At 38.1% G+C, this 23,090-nt stretch overlaps 1 protein-coding gene across 1 annotated transcript in view; it reads right to left on the bottom strand.

The window, feature by feature from the left end:
• The window catches only part of NUDCD1 (NudC domain containing 1), a 99,548-nt gene that overhangs the window by 38,189 nt on the left and 38,269 nt on the right, over positions 1–23,090 (bottom strand). Inside the window, exons 4-7 of the mRNA XM_069600370.1 lie at positions 15,532–15,712; positions 12,386–12,568; positions 8,291–8,495; positions 4,420–4,564 (exon numbers count right to left, since the gene is read on the bottom strand). Of these exons, the coding sequence (XP_069456471.1) occupies positions 4,420–4,564; positions 8,291–8,495; positions 12,386–12,568; positions 15,532–15,712 (714 nt within the window). The remainder of the gene's footprint in view (positions 1–4,419; positions 4,565–8,290; positions 8,496–12,385; positions 12,569–15,531; positions 15,713–23,090) is intronic.

The raw sequence follows: 23,090 nt of genomic DNA, 5'->3' as shown, positions 1-23,090 counted from the left end.
AGCATAACAAACATTAAGAAAAAAAATCACAGTAAGTCACATTACAATTAAATTGCTGAAAATAAGAAAAATAAAATCATTCTCTTTGTAACAAAGAGAAAATTTTAAAGTGGTCAGAAGAGGAAATCATACTACAAATAGAGGAACAAAGTTACAAATGACAGTTGACTTATTAGAAACTATACAAGCCAGAAAACAGCAGAGTATGTTTGAAGTTCTGAAAGGTAAAAAAACCCTGCAACAGTGTCTTACACACTTAAGAAAAATAGCTTTAAAAGAAGAAAGGCATGAATTTTTGCATATGCATGTCTGCAGAAAAACAAATGAATTATCCAGCAGGAAGAATTTATCCAGCAGAACTACAATGCAAGAAATGATAAAGAAAATTCTTCAGCAGGACAAAAATGACATCAGATGGAAATCTGAATTAACAGTGTGAAAGAGGAAATGACAAATATTTGGATCAATGCAAGCCTTTTCCACACTGCATTTTTAATCTCTTTAAAAGACAAGTGACTAAAGTTATAACATATTAAGTTTATAAGGTAGAAATAAATGACAAAAGCAATACAAAGGATGAAGAAATGGAATTATACTGTAAAGTTCCCAAGATATGAGTTAAATGAACTCAAGATATAAGTTGAAGACACATGGTGATAAGCTGAAGACGTACACCATAATCTCTACAATCAACACTAAAACACACACACAAATATCCACCAAAACAAAAACACAGAGGTATAGTTAAAAATAAGCTAAACGCAGAGATAAATGGAATCACTGATTTTAGTATTTTTCACTGTCTGCAAAAATCACTGTTTGATGTTTTTCTCTCAAAGAGTGAAAAAGGATTACTCAAGTTATAAATTGTATATTCACATGCATGTAACAGAAATACAATTCTATAGCAACTGATAAAATGCCCACATACCTAGTTTGCCAAAATACAGTCATGTTATTCAGAATTTAAGAACCCACAAGGGTCTGAAACAAAATGTCTAAAAGTTACAGACATTATCAGATCTGTCCATTTCCAGCTGAGATTTAGAGCCAGCTAGCTATGGTTGTTCATTGGAAGGACTGATGTTGAAGCTGAAACTCCAATACTTCGGCCACCTGATGCGAAGAGCTGACTAATCTGAAAAGACCCTGATGCTGGGAAAGATTGAGGGCAGGAAAAGGGGATGACAGAGGCTGAGATGGTTGGATGGCATCACCAACTCAGTGGACATGAGTTTGGGTCAACTCCGAGAGTTGGTGATGGACAGGGAGGCCTGACGTGCTGCAGTTCATGGGGTCGCAAAGAGTTGGACACGACCGAGCAACTGAACTGAACTGACTGAGCTATGGTTGTCTGCTCCATCCTAAATATCACAGGAAACAATGATTACAGTGACTGGTTAGAAGGTAATTCCAGCAATGAGCTGAGCCATGGGCTTTCCAGGTGGCTATAGTGGTCAAGTACCCTCCTGCCAATGCAAGACACATAAGAGACTCGAGATCGATCCCTGGAGAAGGGAATGGCTATCCACTCTAGTATTCTTGCCTGGAGAATCCCATGGACAGAGGAGCCTGGCGAGCTACAGTCCATAAGGTTGCAAAGAGTTGGACATGACTGAAGTTGACTTAGCATGCATGCATGCATTCTGTTACAGTGACTCAAGAAGATATGTACATCCAGCAGAACAGAAAGTACTCTCCCTCCCTCCCTCCCTCCCTCCCTCCCTCCTCCTTTCAATTACTCATACAGGGCTTCCCTAGAGGCTTAGCTAAGAATCTGCCTGCAATATGGGATATGCAGGTTTGATCCTTGGGAAGGGAAGATCCCCTGGAGCAGGAAATGGCAACTCACTCCAGTATTCTTGCCTGGTATATTCCACAGACAGAGTACCTCAGTGGGCTACAGTCCATGGGGTCCCAAAGAACTGAAGCAACTAACGCTAGAAATAAGAGGGCAAAAATTAAAAGCTAAGGACTATTGAGGCAGCCAGTACTGAAAAAGACAAGATTACAGAGAAAAGAGAATGGAAAGAAAACCCAAGACTCCATGCTGTTTTCCTCAAGCTATCCGCTATTTCAAGCTGAGCTGAAAAAGACAAGGGAAAGCAGTGGATAAAAGGCTAAAAAGCTGAATTTTGATAACTGTCAAAGTACTTGGAGACAAAAATTAGAAATCAGGGCCTACACAGGAGGAGAAACCCTGGTAAACATTTCACACTTTTAGCTAAGATATGTGAAAAGTTCTGCCCTAGGTTTAAGAACAAAGAATAAACCAGCCAGGCAAAAAACTGAAAGCCAGCAACAAATCAAATGAGTCACTAATAGGATTAAGAAAACACGCAGAAAATTTGGAGGATGCAGCTAATGTAGTATTTAGAAGGAAGTGTAGAGCATTAAATGTTTTCATTACAAAAGGAAGGTTAAAAAAAAAATCATCTAAGCTTTCACCTTCAAAAAAAAAAAAAAAGGCAAAATAAGTCCAAAGCAAGCAAAGAGAAAGTAATAAATGAGATAACAGAAATGAACGAAACTGGAAACTGAAAAAAAAGAAGAAAAATAAAATCAATTGAAATAAATGCCCCAAATATCTACTAAACGACTTAAATTTTTGGTTTAAAACCTTCAAAAAAAGAAAACGCCAGACAGTTTCACTGGCAACTTCCATTGAACATTAAAGAAGATATAATGCCAACTCTACAACCTCTTCTAGAAATAGAAGACAGAAACACTTCCCTACTCATTTTATGAGCTCAGCATTATCCACATACAAAAAGCAAAAAAAAACAAAACAAAAACTACAGACCCCAATATTCCTCACAGAGATGTAAAGTTCTTCAATAATACCAGTACACCAAACCAGCAGTATGTAAAAGAGACTCATTTTATTTTACTGTGGATTAGAGGTTCTAATCAGTGCAGTAAGTCAAGAAAAGGTATAAAGATTTGAAAAACAAAAACTGCCTTCAGTTAGAGATGACAAAATTCTATTATTTTAAAACAAATACACTAGTATTCAGGCATAAATAAGTCATTTATCTAACAACATTCATTTGAAATCATCAAGTTTAAAAGGCAGTTAGCAGCAATTACAATCTCACAACAAACCTCCATTACTGTCTCTATAATTGTATCTCCAGAGCCCTATAACAAAAAATACTTGCTGAATGAACGAGCACAGAGAAATGCAGTCTGCATGACTTGTAACAAGGCTATGAAATCAAAGTTCTGTAGTCATACACAGAATTCCAGTGATTCTTGGAATTTTCTATTATGCTGGAAAAGGTGAAACATTGTGTCTCCATTTTGGTCATGCTTTCTTTTATGAGAGACATTTACTTTCAATATTCTAATCTTTCTTTTCTATCTTAGGATGCAACCAACTCTACAGTATAAATACTTCTTTATACAACCCTCTGCATTGCTATAATTCCAGATGGCAATAAGTCACACATTTTAAATGTGCTTATGTAAGATCTGTTAAACGAAGATAACTGAAGTTCTGGTGTACTGCTGTATTTGTTCAAATTCTTAACATTATCTTAAATGTTATCAGAGGAGGAACATATTCAACAAAAAACCATGGTTATATGTAGTGTATATGTATACACACCCCCTGTGATATTTTAAGATCACCCCCAAGATGTCAATGATTACAAATAGATTATTAGCAAAGTAGGGTATAAAATCAAAATTTTGTCCCTATCAGCACTGGTCAGTCAATTCTTCTAAAGAAGAATACAGATATATAGGCAGAAACAGTTGACACCTGAACAACATGGGTTTGAACTGGAAGGGTCTACTTAAAAGACTAAAGGCAGGAGGAGAAGGGGACGATAGAGGATGAGACGGTTTGATGACATCACTGACTCAATGGACATGAGTTTGAGCAAGCTCCAGGAGCTGGTGATAGACAGGGAAGCCTGGCATGCTGCAGTCCATGGGGTCGCAAACAGCTGGATATGACGGAGCGACTGAACTGAACTTAAAATACACACTACAGAAATACATAATGTGCATTGAATCTGAGGATGTGGATCAGCAGATATAGAAGACCAACTATAAAGTTAAACTCAGATTTTTGAGTGTACAGGGTGGGCCCCCTAATCCCTGCATTGTTCAAGGATCAACTACATATTTCCTTTTCTCTCTATGTATATTGAGAGACCGAGAGATACATATATACAAACACACACGCATGCACACCCACCCTGTATGTACAACATGCCCCCCCCACATATATATATATTCAGTTAGTGATTAGGGAATAAATATTGGAATTTCAAGTGATATTCAAACACTAGTCAGTAATACCTAATGTCTTTTACGTTAGGAAAAGCAAAATAACGTTTGAAAAACATGGTATAATCCCCACATACTTCTGAATCCTTGGGAAGTTCCACTACTATTGGAACTGCTTACCAGTTCATCAGAGGTCAAATGCATCAAACGTTCAGCTATTGCAGCACACTGAGCTGAGTCTCTTATAAATTCCCCTTGTTTATCACCAACCACTAGCTCTGGCCATGTCATGCCTTCATTCTTCTTAATCAAGGAAATCTCCAAGCTAGATGTGTAAAATGAGGAAAGTTTTGTTACATTAAGCAGCTACACAAACTATACACCCAATATCAAACAGAAGAATCTTCCATAGAAATTATCCCTCTGGTGTCCCGAGAATGTTTGACCAAAAATCATGTTCACCTTAGTTTCGCATATGATGGAACACCTATCATCCAGGAGTAAACAAGACAGACTTGACATATGAGAGTACCACTGGACTGATGGGACAGAGTCAAATCACCCTCAGAAGCACTTCTGCAGTTCAGGTGTGCTAAGTGTTACCAACCTTAAGCAGTGGAAACATAAGCAGGATGTATCCATGAGTCATTTCACTGGGGAATGGAGATGGAGTGATGGGCACATAAAGTTAACTGGAAAGGGCCTATAACTAAAGGTATCTCTCTGTGTGTGGAGCCAACAATTACCTTCACTATCACCAAACTAGTAGTCATAATATGATTACTAAAGATCAGGCAGCTTAAATCAATTAAAAAGAACCCATTAAGGGAACTCTAAGATTAAGGACTAATACAGCAGGAAAGGGAGAGAGAGGTGAGTCAGGGCAGACTGTGGACATGGGACAGGGAATTGGCCATGTGCCCCTTTACTAGGAAAGGGAATCCAGGTAAGCTGGCTGCTGCGGTAATACAGAGAAAAGCGGGGGGTGGCACCTGTTCCACAGCAAAGCAACCTTTTCCATATGCCATCTCTGGTACACGTGGGTCATACTAACCCATGCCCTGGATCTCAATTGCAAGGAAACAATTGCAAGAACACAATAACAACTATTATCATAATTATCAAATGGAACATGGTAACTTATCAGCTATTTTCAAGGCTATTATCACCACCCCACGAATTAACTACAGCACTTTAAAATTTTCTAAAACTACTTTTATTTAAAGAGACTATACAAAATATCTTCCTTACATAATGAGTTTCTATATTAGCATTAAAAATTACCACCACAATTAATAATGCCCAGATATAGTTATATCTTCTAAGGAGAAAGCTAATCTCAAAAGATAAGGATGATTAATGATGATAATAAAACCAATGACAGCAGCTTATACTTACCTAATGCTTACCACATGCTAGGTGCTATCTTAAGCACTTTACATATTTTAACTCATTTATGGCTCACCACAAAGAAAGTAAGTACTATTAGCATCTCCACTTTACAAATAACAAAAAAAGCACTGAGAAGTTAAGTAACTTGCCAAGGTCACAAGCTAGTAAAGCAGTCTGGCTCCAAGTCCATGTTCTTCACTACTGCACTATTCTGCCTCTCTGAAAAAATATATGTAAATAACTATTAAAGAACTTGTACCTAGTGACCAGAATGTATACTGTTCTTAGTCAGTTGCTACCTAAAGAAGTTAACAAGTTCATACAGTCTTGGTTTATAAAGAATTTATGAACCATCATTAAATTGGCATATTCAGTCAGTTACTCTTTTAGCATAAATGCATTTCTACATTTTAAAGCTAGAATCATATCCTACCATCCAAGCAAAAAGGAATACGTAGCTGTATACATAATACAGATTAGTTAACAAATCCTTCAAAGTCAGAACATTAACTATTAAAAATGAGATGAATAATATAAAAATATCATGTGTTTTAAACCAATGATACCACACACACATCATTGTAATTACCTTTTGTAACATTAAACAGTAATTAAGCACCTCAAATTTCATGGAAAAACAATACTGGTCTATGTTCATGTGTTACATGTTGAATCTATTTTTGCATATAGTCCAGCTCTTCTCCTAAATCTTGGCTGAGTTACTGCTTGATGACTTATATTTAACAGTATGTTCCAGCTAGTTTGCCAATTTAAAAATGCTATCCTCAAATTGTACACACTAGTAAGATATGTTTAAATAGAATATATGGAAATATAAAATATTTTTAAAGAATCTTTTGGATATAGAGTTTTTTCAACAATATATATAAAATATAACCAAGTCACCAAATTTCTCCATTAATAAAATGATTTCAGGATATCTATTCAATTTAAAGCCTAAAAAACTCTGTGAATTAGATATACAGTTCTTAGACTCTAGGCATTTAGATTCATATCAAGACTCACTTGATTTCACTGACTACACTAAAGCCTTTGACCGTGTGGCTCATAATAAACTGTGGAAAATTCTTAAAGAGATGTGAATACCAGACCACTTTACCTGTCTTCTGAAACCTGTTTGTGGGTCAAGAAGCAACGGTTAGAACCAGACATAGAACAACTGACTGGTTCAAAACTGGGAAAGGAGTAAGACAAGGATGTACATTGCCACCTGTTTATTTAACTTAAATGCAGAGTACATGATGCGTAATGTCAGGATGGATGAAGCACAAGCTGGAATCAAGAATGCCAAGAGAAATATCAATAACCTCAGATAGACAGATGACACCACCCTTATTGGCAGAAAGCAAAGAGGAACTAAAGAGCCTCTTGATGAAAGTAAAAGAGGAGAGTGAAAAAGCTGCGTTAAAACTCAACAATCAAAAAACTGAAATCATGGCATCTGATCCCATCACTTCATAGCAAATAGACGGGGAAACAACAGAAAGTGTTGTTTTTACTGGGAACTTAGACTAAATATACTGACAGCCCTTGAATTTGCTATGAAATTGCTTTCATGTTGTGCAGTAAAATAGCCAGTACTTTTATAAGGAAAATAGATCTTTTATTTTTGTGTGGATGTTTGTCCCACCAAATAGTCATAGCCTCCTGTATCACAGAGTTACTAAATTGCCCCAACAGTGGCAAATCAAGGTTGTGATGAAAAGTTCCCCAGTGGGGAAAGTGACAGACTTTATCTTCTTGGGGCTCCAAAATCACTGCAGATGGTGACTGCAGCCATGAAATTAAAAGATGCTTGCTCCTTGGAAGAAAAGCTATGACAAACCCAGACAGTGTACTAAAAAGTAGAGACATGACTTTGCCGACAAAGGTCCATCTAGTCAAAGCGATGGTTTTTTAGTAGTTATGTACAGATGTAAGAGTTGGACTATAAAGAAGGCTGAGGATGGAAGAATTGATGCTTTTGAACTGTGGTGTTGGAGAAGACTCTTGAGAGTCCCCTGGACTGCAAGGAGATCAAACCAGGCAATTCTAACGGAACTCAACCCTGAATATTCATTGAAAGGACTGATGCTGAAGCTGAAGCTCCAATACTTTGGCCACCTGAAGCGAAGAGTTGACTCCTTAGGAAAGACCCTGATGCTGGGAAACATAGAAGGCAGGAGGATAACAGAGGATAAGATGGTTGGATGGCATCACCAATTCAATAGACATGAGTATGAGCAAACTCTGGGAGATGGCCAAGGACAGGGAAGCCTGGTATGCTGGAGTCCATGGGGTTGCAAAGAGGTGGATAAGACTGAGCGACTGAACAATGAACAAGACAGCACAGGAATACATTATCTAGTTAGCCAATTAAAAGTTCGTAGAAACAAATTATTTCCATTTAAAAGTTTAAACTGTGAAAATTCAAATAAATAGCCATTTTCAACCATTTATTATTATTATTACTCTCATATTGTATCCAGAGCTGGCAATGAAAAGCATGACAATATAATGCAAACAATAACTAAGCTAGTATCTTTAACCTTAACTACTGTTGTGCTCTTTGACACAGTAATTCCATAGAAAGGATAAAAAGAAGAAAAAAGTAAAATAATAAAAGGTAAAATTTCAAATATAAAACTAAAAAAAATACCTATTATTTTCTTTAATTATCCATGTACTGCTTTCATGATCAATAGATGAAAAGAGTTTGCCTTCCAAAAACCTCTGACCCTTCAGTACAATGTTGACAGAATCAGGCAAAAACTGTACTTGAATGTCTTCCTTAGTACAGTCTTCTGGAAGCTGTATTGTTACTGTCAAATCATCTTCAGTCTGTTGCCAGTAATACAGAGGTTCTTTGGGAAAGAAAAATGTATTATGTAATAAAAAAAAAAAGCAGAGACTACAACATAACATACAAAATCAGAAACCAGAACATACAAAAGAACACGTATCTAGCATCTTTTCTAGTGATCTTCTCACAAAAAAGTAATTATGAACAAATACACAGAGATCTCCTTGGGGAATTTTCACTCAAAGTGTTGTAGCAATCACACTTAACATTTCCCTGTTCCAGTCTTACTTAATGCCTTAGAAGATATACACTCATAAAATACAAATCATAGCAACTCGTTATTCCCTACCTCCCAGTATCCCTGCTTCTCCCTCTTTTCTTACACACACAGACACAGGATTCCAAGCACGTGTGCATGCACGCACACACACATATACAGGATTCCAAGTTAAAAGAATACCAAATGCGTCACAAACCCTGCCTGAAACTTTCATCACAACCTTGATTTGCCACTGTTGGGGCGATTTAGTAACTCTGTGATATAGGAGACTATGACTATTTGGTGGGACAAACATCCACAAAATAAAAGATATATTTTCCTTATAAAAGTACTGGCTATTTTACTGCACAACATGAAAGCAATTTCATAGCAAATTCAAGGGCTGTCAGTATATTTAGTCTAAGTTCCCAGTAAAAAAATCCTCCTTTCAACTCCTTCACTATCCCCTCTGCTTGGCTCCTAAAAAGCTATCTACCTAAGAAACACTTTTAGGCCCATAATACTATAACCATGAAGTAAGAAAGCAGGGCTTAAATGTAAAATGGACAAATATTTGCTTAATAGCATCCATAAACATTAATCTGTCCACTCACTCATCAGAAAGAAACATAACACTGGTGTTGTTTAGTCACTAAGTCATGTCTGACTCCTTTGTGACCCACCAGGCTCTTCTGTCCATGGGATTTCCCAGGCAAGAATACTGGAGTAGGTTGCCATTTCCTTCTCCAGGGGATCATCCTGAACCAGAGATGGAACCTGTATCTTCTGCACTGACAGACAGGTTCTTTACCACTGAGTCACCTGGGAAGCCCAGGTAATACGTAATATCAGTCTAATTGAAGTTTACAGAAAATGAAACCAGCATATATACTCAGAAGAGAGCTTAAAAGAAAGCATGCTAATTAACAAACTATCCATAATTTTTGTTACAACCATTTTCCTTTCTTATTGTGAAAGTCTGATGATATTAAAATAAATACAGAAGAAACTTTCCAAGAGGAAGTGGGTACAAGAAGTTAAGTAAGGGCCATTTATTAGAAGAAAAACAGAAAAACTGAAGGGTTTACACTAAATGGAAGTGGTTTACACTAAAAGAGAAGAACAAATTCAGGAGGAATTCAAACATAACATGAGACGTCAACTAGTGGCTAGTGATTTAAAAACATGATGTGTTCCAGCTAGGCTGCAAATCTGTCTTGGGAGCACATGGGCCTAGCTACTAGGCAGACTGGTCCCAAGGATGAAGGCAGTCCATCATTCTTCCTCAACCACACCAAAGGAGTTCTAACGGGCATGTAGTCTAGTAATACAAATAGCTCCTCTGGCTAAGCTCCAGGAGGGTTTAACATTATAACTAAGACAGAACAGTAGTTTACTCAGAAAGGGGTCTTGTGAAAAAAAATCACTTGTGAGGGAACTAAGCTGTTAAGAGGTGAAGTAAAAGGCCACCATGCACAACTCTTATATTCAGGCGTTCATACTTATAAACCTGGAGAAAATAGTTTTCAAATATTTATTATAAAAGTATTTTCAAATTTTTTTCAACAAATTTATTTTTTAAAAGCTATATGAAAATGAAAGTCACTCAGTCATTTCCGATTCTTTGCAAACCCATGGCCTATACGGTCCACGGAATTCTCTAGGCCAGAATATTGGAGTGGGTAGCCTTGCCCTTCTCCAGGGGTTCTTCACAACCCAGGAATCAAACACAGGTCTCCCGCATTACAGGCGGATTCTTTACCAGCTGAGCTATCAGGGAAACCCTGAAGAGCTATGTAAATACATAAAAATAGTGAAACCCATTTTTATTTTAAATAATTAAGTTGTTAAAGTAATAAAAAGGGTAGCTTCAAAGAGTAATACATATGATTGTTAAATACTGTGCAAATCTGTTAAGTAAAATATACTATTCTCTGACTATAAATATCAGAAATATGAACAGCAATGATTCTAGAGAAATGGTCTCCTGAATATTTTTTAGAAGAATATGAATTCTTTGCATATAAATATAAACTTCTTCTGAAGAACCTTTTTATTCATTTCATTCTAAAACATTACCTTCATTCATTCATTCAAGACTGAGAAAACATAAGTGATTCTATCCCGTAGGAACTTCCTTTCAGTTCAGTATGAAAGGGAAGAAAACATAATTAGCATACCTATATGAAGAGATATATACAAAAAAGGAGTACGTCAAGGCTGTATATTGTTACCCTGCTTATTTAACTTCTATGCAGAGTACATCATGAGAAACACTGGGCTAGAAGAAGCACAAGCTGGAATCAAGATTACCAGGAGAAATATCAATAACCTCAGATATGCAGATGACACCACCCTTATGGCAGAAAGTGAAGAGGAACTAGAAAGCCTCTTGATGAAAGTGAAAGAGGAGAGTGAAAAAGTTAGCTTGAGGCTCAACATTCAGAAAACGAAGATCATGGCATCTGGTCCCATCACTTCATGGGAAATAGATGGGGAAACAGTGACAGACTATTTTGGGGGGCTCCAAAATCACTGCAGATGGTGAGTGCAGCCATGAAATTAAAACACGCTTACTCCTTGGAAGGAGAGTTATGACCAACCTACATAGCATATTCAAAAGCAGAGACATTACTTTGCCAACAAAGGTCTGTCTAGTCAAGGCTATGGTTTTTCCAGTGGTCATGTATGGATGTGAGAGTTGGACTGTGAAGAAAGCTGAGCGCCAAAGGATTGATGCTTTTGAACTGTGGTGTTGGAGAAGACTCTTCAGAGTCCCTTGGACTGCAAGGAGATTCAACCGGTCCATCAAAAAGGAGATCAGTCCTGGGTATTCATTGGAAGGACTGATGCTGAAGCTGAAACTCCAATACTTTGGCCACCTCATGCGAAGAGTTGACTCATTGGAAAAGACCCTGATGCTGGGAGGGATTGGGGGCAGGAGAAGGGGACGACAGAGGAGGAGATGGCTGGATGGCATCACTGACTCGATGGACATGAGCTTGGGTAAACTCTGGGAGTTGGTGATGGACAGGGAGGCCTGGTGTGCTGCAATTGATGGGGTCACAAAGATTCGGACATGACTGAGCGACTGAACTGAACTGAACTGATACCACTGAGACTCTTCCTACCTATCTGAAAGGCTTCCCTGATAGCTCAGTTGATAAATAATCTGCCTGCAATCCAGGAGACCCCAGTTTGATTCCTGGGTTGGGAAGATCCCCTGGAGAAGGGAAAGGCTACCCACTCCAGTACTGTGGCCTGGAAAATTCTGTGGACTGTATAGTCCACGGGGTCGCAAAGGGTCGAACGTGACTAAGCAACTTTCACTATCATATGAAAAGAGGTTAGCTTATTTTTTAAAATTATTATCTATGATACTAATATGCTGGACTTTCAATATCAACAGCAAATAGACATTAGTATTTGTTTATTCATTAAGTATTTGTTAAATATCTAATCAGGTAAAATAATACATATTTTAAAAACATTTTTGTAATTATAAAAAGTATTAAATTTAACCAGTTCACACTACTTAGGTGGTATATTTTATGAAAGGCTCTTCTGGGAAATATAAAGGAAAACAAAGAAAAATTCAGTGCCAATCCTGACCTGGTATAACTTCTAACCCAGCTAGGAGGACAAGTCAGATCTATTTTACACAGGAGCTCTAGGATTCAAAGTAAAATCACCTTTGATTTCCTCGGACATGTTTTCATCCTTACTTTCTTCAAGATCCTGACCAGCTTGAACAAATGTAAAGGACTTGTAGGAGACAATCATCAGACCGTTCCCATCAGGTTCAATAGCAGCATAATGTGGCACGGACTTCCCACGGAGACTATTACACTTGGCCATTTCATATTTTTTATTATCTGTGAGAAAATAAAGCATTTTAGAACAACAAAATTACAACCAAAAAACTATAATAAAAATATCTGAAAATATTCAAGTATAATTCTAATTTAAATATTTTAAATGTGCTATTAAAAAACAGACTATTAGGTACCTTTTTCTAAGAGGATAAAAAAATTTACAACCTAATATTCTGTAAATAAAATCTCTTTAAAAAAATGGTCTGATGAAATTTGTTCTACGTTGTGATGTCTAATGTGGTAGCCACTGGCCACGGTAGCTGTTTAATTAAGTAAAAACGGACATTCATTTCTCCTGCCACACGAGCCACACTTTAAGTGTTCAAAAGCCACACATACCTAGCTGCTATCACACTGAATGGCTCACATATAAACACGTCCATTTTGGAAAAATTTTCTATTCGACAGCAGGGCTCTAAACTGTAAAAGTGATCTACTTACCTGAACATCAACCTCTGAAAAATCTACCCATTCCTTGACTATAGCCTGTCTACTTTCTCAGCCAGTATATGATAGGTGTCTTCTGACAAGGGCCACAAATTGATGGTAATGGAAAAAGTGTGGTGTGGACTATTTTCTGCCCATTAGTAGGTTTACTTAAAATGAAATAACGTTTATGGTAGAAAGAATTTTTATACACATTCACATATAGATCTATTTGCCATAAAATATGTGAATGTGTATAAAATTTGCCGTAAAATATGGAGAAGGAAATTGCACCCCACTCCAGTACCCTTGCCTGGAAAATCCCATGGGTGAAGGAGCCTGGTAGGCTGCAGTCCATGGGGTCGCTAAGAGTCGGACACGACTGAGCGACTTCACTTTCACTTTTCACTTTCATGCACTGGAGAAGGAAATGGCACCCCACTCCAGTGTTCTTGCCTGGAGAATCCCAGGGATGGGGGAGCCTGGTGGGCTGCCGTCTCTGGGGTCGCACAGAGTTGGACACGACTGAGGTGACTTAGCAGCAGCAGCAGCAGCCATAAAATATAAATAACTGTACTTATAATTTTAAAGATAGGAACAATTAACTGTGTTCTGAAATTTTCTGGTAAACTAAATTTATTCTATGAAAAGAAGGGTTTTTTCTTTTTTTTCTTTGCTTTAGAAGTATTCGAACATTTGAGTCCATACCTTTACTTAACATTGTTACTTTTGATAACAAAGTTTTTGTACATTGGGTAGTACTTATTAGCTTCACACTGAGTAGTCAAAAAATCATAACTCAACACAATGAGTTATACATAATAACACATATGTTGTTGTTCAGTGGCCCAGTAGTGTCCAACTCTTTGCGACCCCACGAACTGCAGCATGCCAGGCCTCCCTGTCCCTCACCATCTCCAGAAGTTTGCCCAAATTTATCTCTATTGCATCCGTGATGTCATCCAGCCATCTCATCCTCTGACGACCTCTTCTCCTTCTGCCCTCAATCCTTCCCATAATAATACATATACATACATAGTAATACAACCCATTCTAAAATATGTCATTTTTCTAAATCCTCATCTACATTCACACATTTACTTCATATACATTTAAGAATAGACTTTTCATTTCGTGAAGTAAAAACAACTATTTTTCTTCCATACGTACATGCAAGGCAGAGTCCTACCTGGCTCCAAAGACCCAACCTTAGACACTCTGTGTTTTATAGGTTGGTTTTTCCCAACATGTGAGATAGAAAACAGTAGGTCTCAAGTGAATTCCATGGCTAAATGGGTTGGGAAAGGCTGGATCAAAATTACATTTTCTTTTTTTACTCAAGATTTTTAGAAACTTGACTATGCTTAACGTGAAATGTGGCTATTGTATGCCTACATTTTCAAACTTACTTGACCACAACATATAATTTATCAAATATTCCACTCAACAGTCTAGAAATACAACACTGCTCTGTTATATTCATTAGGAAAAAAACAAGTAACACGATTATATTAGTAATTCAGGGAGTAAAGGAACTAAAACATGCAGAAAAGAAAATTAGTCAACAAAAGAAAGAATGTTTCTACAATTACAATAATTAAAATTGGCTGGAGAGAAAAAAAAGAAAGGTGAGTCTAAATATGACTGTCCAGCTGAGTGAAGGAAACAAAGATGAAGAGCACGGAAGCCATGGAGCTGCAGCAGAGAGCCAGTGTGCACTGAGCGAAAGCTGTCACGGAGCCAAGAGCCTCAGAGAAGGAAAAACACCCCTGGCGATTTCTTCTATGCCATGTACCTTAATTTAAAAAAGCAAAGCTTTTATCTCAAGTAGGGATCTGCAAACTATGACCTGTGAGCTGAAGAATAAATTTTACATTTTTAAATGGTTCAAAAAAAATCAAAAGATATTTAAATACACGTAAAATTATATAAAATTCAAACGTCAGTGTTAATAAATAGTTATACTCATTCATTTACGTCTTTGTAAATGGAATACAGCTGGAATACACCTATACTCATTCATTTATGCCTTCATCTACAGCTGCTTTTGCAGCACAAGATCCTAGCTGAATAACTGTGATAGGTCATATGGCTACCATCCAGCCCTTAGAAAGTTTCCAATATCTAATCTAAAGATTTAAGTTACTGTGTTCCTCTAGAGCTAAAACCACAACACCGGGAAAAAGAACAAATTACACTAAATATTTTGAAGAACAAATCTTGTGTTTAATGTTACATATTAACATATATTTTGTATATATTAAAAACATACACTTTAAATTCTCCAAAATATGTAGTAGTGTCTCCTTTCACAAAAAAGGTGTATTCAACTGTGGAAGCACATAATTTTTTTTTTTTAATAACCCATACCTAAGGAGAAACTACCTATAAATATTCATTCCATTGGGTGGCAGGTACTAGAATCACAACACAATGCTTAAGAAAAAGCAAACAGCCTTTACAGGAACAGCTTTGCATTTCAAAACCTACTGAATTATGGCAACCACTGCAGAGAGATCAGAATTTTGTTGTTTTACCTTCATATTTCTTACTAATAGTGACCCACTCCAAGGAAACATAGAAACCACTTCCTTTCATAGCCAATTCCTCTTTCTCTATTCGAAGGAGGAGAGTAGCTATTGAATGTTCTTCAGCTTTCAGCAATGAGATACTGTGAATTATGATAAAAGGACTCCCAAGCTCTTCATTAAATACAATCTACAAAAAAGAAAAAAAGATGGCATTCACAAAAACGTATTACATGAATGCATAGAGCACAGAGGAAATACACAGAATTCTGACAATCCAACAAGTAATTTGGATACTGTTTACTGCAAGGAAACAAGAACAGAAAAGCCCTGAAATAAAGCTTATAAGTTTAAAACACTGCTTAAAGAAATAACTTTGAGAAAACATCTATTTGTTTAACAGAGAAAACTGATCAGTACGCATAGAAAACAAAAGGGCTTCCAAATGGCATCTACAAGAGAAAGGGAATGAAAAGCAATCCTCTAGAAAAGAATTGCCAAGTGAAAAAGAGTGCTCCGTACAGAGGAAATGAGGTCAATATTCCCTTACTGCATCTCTTCCCCTTTCTCATATCTAATTTATTGAGATATATTAATATATTGTATAATATTATATCCATCCATTTATAATAGTCATTTATATTATATATTTTATATTAATATATTAATCATATCTCTAATTTATTTCTGCCTTCTTCTTAGTTTCTGAATACTGTTTGTATATATGTGTGCATATCTTTCTTTCCTATTGTTTTTGTTTGCTTTGTGTTGTTTGTTTTCTGGAAACTTACAAAGGTACAGTGTCAGACTTTATTTTTTGGGACTCCAAAATCACTGCAGATGGTGACTACAGCCATGAAATTAAAAGACGCTTACTCCTTGGAAGAAAAGTTATGACCAACCTAGATAGCATATTCAAAAGCAGAGATATTACTTTGCCAACAAAGGTCCGTCTAGTCAAGGCTATGGTTTTTCCAGTGCTCATGCATGGATGTGAGAGTTGGACTGTGAAGAAGGCTGAGGGCCAAAGAATTAATGCTTTTGAACTGTGGTGTTGGAGAAGACTGTTGAGAGTCCCTTGGACTGCAAGGAGATCCAACCAGTCCATTCTGAAGGAGATCAGCCCTGGCTGTTCTTTGGAGGGAATGATGCTAAAGCTGAAACTCCAGTACTTTGGACACCTCATGCGAAGAGTTGACTCATTGGAAATGACTCTGATGCTGGGAGGGATTGGGGGCAAGAGAAGAAGGGGACGACAGAGGATGAGATGGCTGGATGGCATCACCGAATCGATTGATGTGAGTCTGAGTCAACTCCGGGAGTTGGTGATAGACAGGGAGGCCTGGTGTGCTGCGATTCATGGGGTCGCAAAGGGTCGGACACGACTGAGCAACTAAACTGAACTGAAGAGTCAAAGGAACTGGAGAACAAATCATGAAAACTTTCTTACTGTTCAAAAACAAAAGATCTCATGTCATCTAAAAAGATAATTCCACTAACTGTTAAATATTGAAATTTCTTCTAAGGAAAAAAAAAAAGCAAATCAAAGCATCATGGAAAGATGTACAAAATCTTATCAAATTCTTCTTACAACACATAATCTAAAAGACTACTATATCTTTGTTAAATATCGATCAGGAAAGGTTTTAAGACTGATTTCAAAACAAGTTTTTCAAATAAGTGAAAAAATAAATAGATAAATAGTTTGAATACAAATCTAACTGAAACACAAGAATTAGCTCTTTTTTTTCTTTTTAAACCTGTATCTGGAATCACCTGGGCTGCTACCTGAAAGCCTTATTAAAAAAAAGGTTGCATTACCCTAATGCTCACAGCAGCAGTACTTAAAATAGCCAAGACATGGAAGTAATCTAAATGTCTATTAACAGATGAATGGATAAGGATGTGGTATACATACAATGGAATACTATTCAGCCATAAAAAGAATAAATAATGCCATCTGCAGCAACACGGATAGACCCAGAGATTATCCAACTCAAGTGAAATAAGTCAGACAGAGAAAGACGAATATCACACAATATCACTTATCTAAAACATGATACAAATTAACTGATTTATAAAACAGGAAAACACTCAGAAAACAAACTTATAGTTACCAAAGGGGAAGAGGAATAAATTAGGAATTTGGGATTATCAGATACAAACTACCATATATAAAACAGATAAACAAAAAGTTCCCACTGTATAACATAGGGACCTATATTCAATACTTTGAAATAAACTACAATGGAAAAGAATATACATACATACATACATACATATATATATATATATATATATAAAACTCAGTCACTTTGCTGTTATACCAAATCTAACAAAACACTGCAAATTATAACTAGAGTTCAATAAAAAGAAAAATGTGCTTAAATGTCATTAGTTTCCCTTTGTGTTTGAGCAACTCTACCAAAATTATTCAAACAGTAGACCTTTGGAATCCATTCTAAATTCTTCCATAGGTAAGGGGAGAGCCCTCCCTCAAATACCCAAAATAGAGAAGATAGACACATTTTTGGTTAAGTGGGTTTTGCTTCTGTTTGGGGGACAAGAATAAATAAAAGGGTAGGAAGAAAAAATGGTAAGTTTTGCCAAGTCCAAGTAGCCAGATTCCTATTTCCTCCCCCTCTTTCTCGCTCATGTGAGGCCAGAGGAGACCATGTCAGGACTTTTAGAAACTCTTAGGTTGACGTTTCCAGTCCCCTGAACAAGCCTGGCAAATCAATTGTGAAACTGTTGATACACAGCACTCCCATCATGTTAGAGGCCACACATGCCCTGCCTTCTTTCATTTCTCTTTCTACATTTCAGTCATCACCACCATACTTGCTGGGCCCCCTTATGCCCTACCATGCCCCCATCACTTCCACCTTTAGCCTTCTCTCTTACACCAATTCCCCCAAAGTCCTAAAACTCATATATTTCTCTCAAAGTGACCACTATCCCACAGTATCCCTTCCACTTCGGTTAACGCCCTGGTCCCATAATTTCCCCACTGTCCCCACCTCCCCAGAGAGGACTGACTTCATTATGGCAGTATATATACTGAAGAACATATGAAGTAAATTCAAATTTTTAATTTATTTTAAAAATCTTATTGAAGGACTTATATGGACTAAGGAGATATACATAGCAGAAACCAAATGAATTGTAAACCCATATGAATTTTCTTCTGATGGACTACGTGGTATTATTCTTAATCCGAAGGTGAAGAGGGTCAGTGTGTTTCTTACACCAACAGAATCCCCATAGCTTGATAACAGATACATTCTCATTCATATCGCTCCTGTCCATCATTCTCCAAATTCTTTTCAACTGTTTCAGATAGCTGGGTGCTATATACCACATATCCTCAGTAAAAAAAGAAAAGAAAAAATTATTGGAGGCAGAAACAGAATATGTCACAATGTCCAAACTGTGACTGACTGCAAAGGCCTCCTATAAACAGGCTGTTGTTCTGGTATTTCATTGTGTTTTGTGTTTAACTTTTTGAACACACTGCAATTAGGTAGTGCAGGATCTGGTATAACAATAAGAAAGGTAAACCACTAAGGCCTTGTTGTTCTCTCAAATAATTAAAGCCCAGTGTTTACAGGCACCTGTTGGTCTGATAAAAATGTTTTATAAGATGTAAAATATTAAATTCTATCTCTTTAGCTACCTAGAACTAAAGGCCACCTGCTGAAATTTAGAAGGCAGCAATATCATGTTGTACTTTATTAGCGCAACTCAGTGTCACCCTGTCTACTTTCAAAACCTGTGGCTCTGGAGAAACTAATTTCATGTTTATTATTACTAAAATGCAAACCTGCCCCTCAGATTCAAGTCTGTTATATTGTTAAAAAAAAACTGAAATAAAAATGGCATCTTGGACATTGGTATATAACTACAGTTATAAATCAAATCCCTTACGATTATACAGTAGAAGTGACAAATAGATTTAAGAGATTAGATCTGATAGACAGAGTGCCTGAAGAACTATGGACAGAGGTTCGTGACATTGTACAGGAGACAGAAATCAAGACCATCCCTAAGGGAAAAAAATGCAAAAAACCAAAATGGTTGTCTGGGGAGGCCTTACAAATAGCTGAGAAAAGAGAAACTAAAGGCAAAGGAGAAAAGGAAAGATATAACCATTTGAATGCAAAGTTCCAAAGAATAGCAAGGAGAGATAAGAAAGCCTTCTTCAGTGATCAGTGCAAAGAAATAGAGGAAAACAATAGAATGGGAAAGACTAGAGATTTCTTCAAGAAAATTAGAGATACCAAGGAACATTTCATGCAAAGATGGGCTCGATAAAGAACAGAAATGGTATGGACCTAACAGAAGCAGAAGCTATTAGGAAGAGGTGGCAAGAATACACAGAAGAACTATACAAAAAAATCTTCATGACCCAGATAACCACAATGGTGTGATCACTCACCTAGAGCCAGACATCCTGGAATGTGAAGTCAAGTGGGCCTGAGGAAGCATCACTAGGAACAAGCTAGTGGAGGTGTTGGAATTACAGTTGAGCTATTTCAAATCCTAAAAGATGATGCTGTGAAAGTGCTGCATTCAATATGCCAGCAAACTTGGAAAACTCAGCGGTGGCCACAGGACTGGAGAAGGTCAGTTTTCATTCCAATCCCAAAGAAAGGCAATGCCAAAGAATGCTCAAACTACCACACAATTTCACACGCTAGTTAAGTAATGCTCAAAATTCTCCAGGCCAGGCTTCAGCAATACGTGAACTGTGAACTTCCAGATGTTCAAGCTGGTTTTAGAAAAGGCAGAGGAACCAGAGATCAAATTGCCAACATCCGTTGGATCATTGAAAAAGCAAGAGAATACCAGAAAAACATCTACTTCTGCTTTATTGACTACCCCAAACACTTTTTACCATGTGGATCACAACAAACTGTGGAAAATTCAAGAGATGGGAATACCAGACCACATGACCTGCCTCCTGAGAAACCTGTATGCAGGTCAAAAAGCAACAGTTAGAACTGGACATGGAACAACAGACTGGTTCCAAATCAGGAAAGCAGTACGTCAAGGCTGTATACTGTCAGCCTGCTTATTTAACTTTTATGCATTATACATCACGAGAAATGCCAGGCTGGATGAACCACAAGCTGGAATCAAAATTGCCTGGAGAAATATAAAAAACCACAGATATGCAGATGACACCACCCTTATGGCAGAATGTCAAGAAGAATTAAAGAGCCTCTTGACGAAAGTGAAAGAGGAGAGGGAAAAAGTTGGCTTAAAACTCAACATTGAGAGGAGGGAGGGAAAGATGGCGGAGGAATAGGACGGGAAGATCACTTTCTCCTTCACAAATTCCTCAAAAGAACATTTCAACGCTCAGCAAACTTCACAAAACAAATTCTGTAGGCTGGCAGAGGACATCAGGCAACCAGAAAAGCAGACCTTTGTCTTCAAAAACAGGTAGGATAAAATATAAAAGACGAAAAAGGAGACAAAGGAGGTGGGGAGGGAGGTCCGTCCTGGGAAGGGAAGCCCGTCCTGGGAAGGGAAGCCCGTCCCGGGAAGGGAATTTTAAGAAGAGAGGTTTCCAAACACCAGGAAACACTCTCCCTGCCCAGTCTGTGGCGAGCCTTGGAAACACAGAGGGCAACATAACAGGAAGGAAAAATAGATAAATAATTAAAACCAACAGATTACAAGCCCAACAGTAACTCCCCCAGCGGAAAAGCAGCACAGACGCCTGCATCCGCCATTGGGAAGTGGGGGCAGGGCAGGGACGCGCGGGAGGCGCGGGCTGCAGAGCTTTGCAAGAATCGGGCAGGAACGCCCCACGCGCAACCAGAACGACCTAACTTGGGCTAGCAAACCAGACTGTGGGATAGCTACCATGCGAAAAGCTCGAACATAAGACCCCGCCAGGACCGAGCACAGAACAAAGGACGGAACGGAAAAAGCTGGCTGCAGACCATCCCCTGCCGGGGACAGGCAGCCAGAGCCGTAAGGTCTGGAAAGGTGCAATTGCAGACCCGGAGAGACTTTTACTTACCTAACCGCAAGCAGGCTCCTTTGCTAAGACTTCTGGGGGTGTTGGACAGTCACAGACTGCCTCACGGGGTGCGCCAGCGGTCCACCCAGAAAGCTGAGCAGCAGCGGCAGAAAAGGTGACAAGCCGCGGCGACCACGCTCGCCAAACTCCTGAGCTACTCGGACCTGGGAAGGGCACAAAGCGCAATTCCAGCCGAATCTGTGCCTCTGAGGGCTGCCTGAGCGCCGAACCTGGGCGGCTTGGACCGGGGAAGTGCACGCAGCCTAGGGCCGGCCCCAGACGGTTCCGGCTGAGCATCGTAGAACCGGAGCGGTTTGTGCGCCGCGAGAAAGGACAGGTCAAGCGGAGCAGAGATACTGTATGCACACGACAGTGCTATTTGTTTGCAGCATCCCCCCTCCCCACAGCGCAACTGAACTAGTGATCCTAAAAAACCAGCAAACAGAAGAAGTTAATCAGAGGGAACCACCTTGGAAGTGATCCCACACGGCCCATAACACCAGAAAGGGCCAGATAAATATTCTTTTTTAATATTTTTAAAAGCATTCCCTTTTTTTTTTTTGGCTTTTTTTTTTCTAACTTTTTTTTTAATTCTTAAGTCTTCTATTTCTCCGCTAATTTTTATTTCTATAACCTATTATTACTATTTTTTTTAAAGACCTTTTTTTTTTTTTTTTTTTAAGGCAAACACCATATATAGTCTTTGGATGGTTGTTGATGGTTTTTTTTTTTGATTGTTTGTCTGTTTATTTGTTTTTTAATAATTCTTTTTCTTTCCTTATTTTTCTTTCTTCCTTTTTCCTTCTGCTTCTCTTTAATATTGTATCTTTGAAAATCCAACCTCTACTCTAGATTTTAAATCTTTGCTCTTAGGTGTTTATTGCCAATTTTGTACATTTAAAAACCCAAACTTCACTACCCCAGTTTACCTGAGAGCGAGATTACTGGCTTGACCACTCTCTCCTCCTCTGGACTCTCCTTTTTCTCCACCAGGTGGCCTCTGTCTCTTTTCCCCCCCATCTCTCCTCTATCCAACTCTGTGAATCTCTGTGTGTTCCAGACGGTGGGGAACACCTAAGGAACAGATTACTGGCAGGATTTGTCTCTCTCCTACTCATTCCTCTCTCTTATCCTCCTGGTCACCTCTGTCCACTTCCTCCCTCTCCTCTTCCCCGTATAACTCTGTAAATACCCCTGAGCGGTCCAGACTATAGAGCGCACATAAGGAAGTGACTACTGGCTAGTTTGCTCTCTTCTCTTTTGATCTCACCGCATCTCATTCCAGTTACCTCTAACTACCTCCTCCATCTTCTCTTCTCCTTATAACAAGGTGAACCTCTCTGAGTGTCCCTCAATGTGGAGAAACTTTTCATCTTTAACCTAGATGTTTTATCATCGGTGCTGTATAGATGGAGAAGTCTAGAGGCTACTGTAAAAATAAAACTGAAAACCAGAAGCAGGAGGCTTAAATCCAAAGCCTGAAAACATTAGAGAACTCTTGAATTCAGGGAACATTAAGCAATAGGAGCCCATC

This window comes from Ovis canadensis, chromosome 9 (genome assembly GCF_042477335.2).
Source record: "Ovis canadensis isolate MfBH-ARS-UI-01 breed Bighorn chromosome 9, ARS-UI_OviCan_v2, whole genome shotgun sequence".
Taxonomy (NCBI): Eukaryota; Metazoa; Chordata; class Mammalia; order Artiodactyla; family Bovidae; genus Ovis; species Ovis canadensis.
Note: the sequence above shows the minus strand (reverse complement) of the source record. Positions and strands in the feature narration are given on the sequence as shown.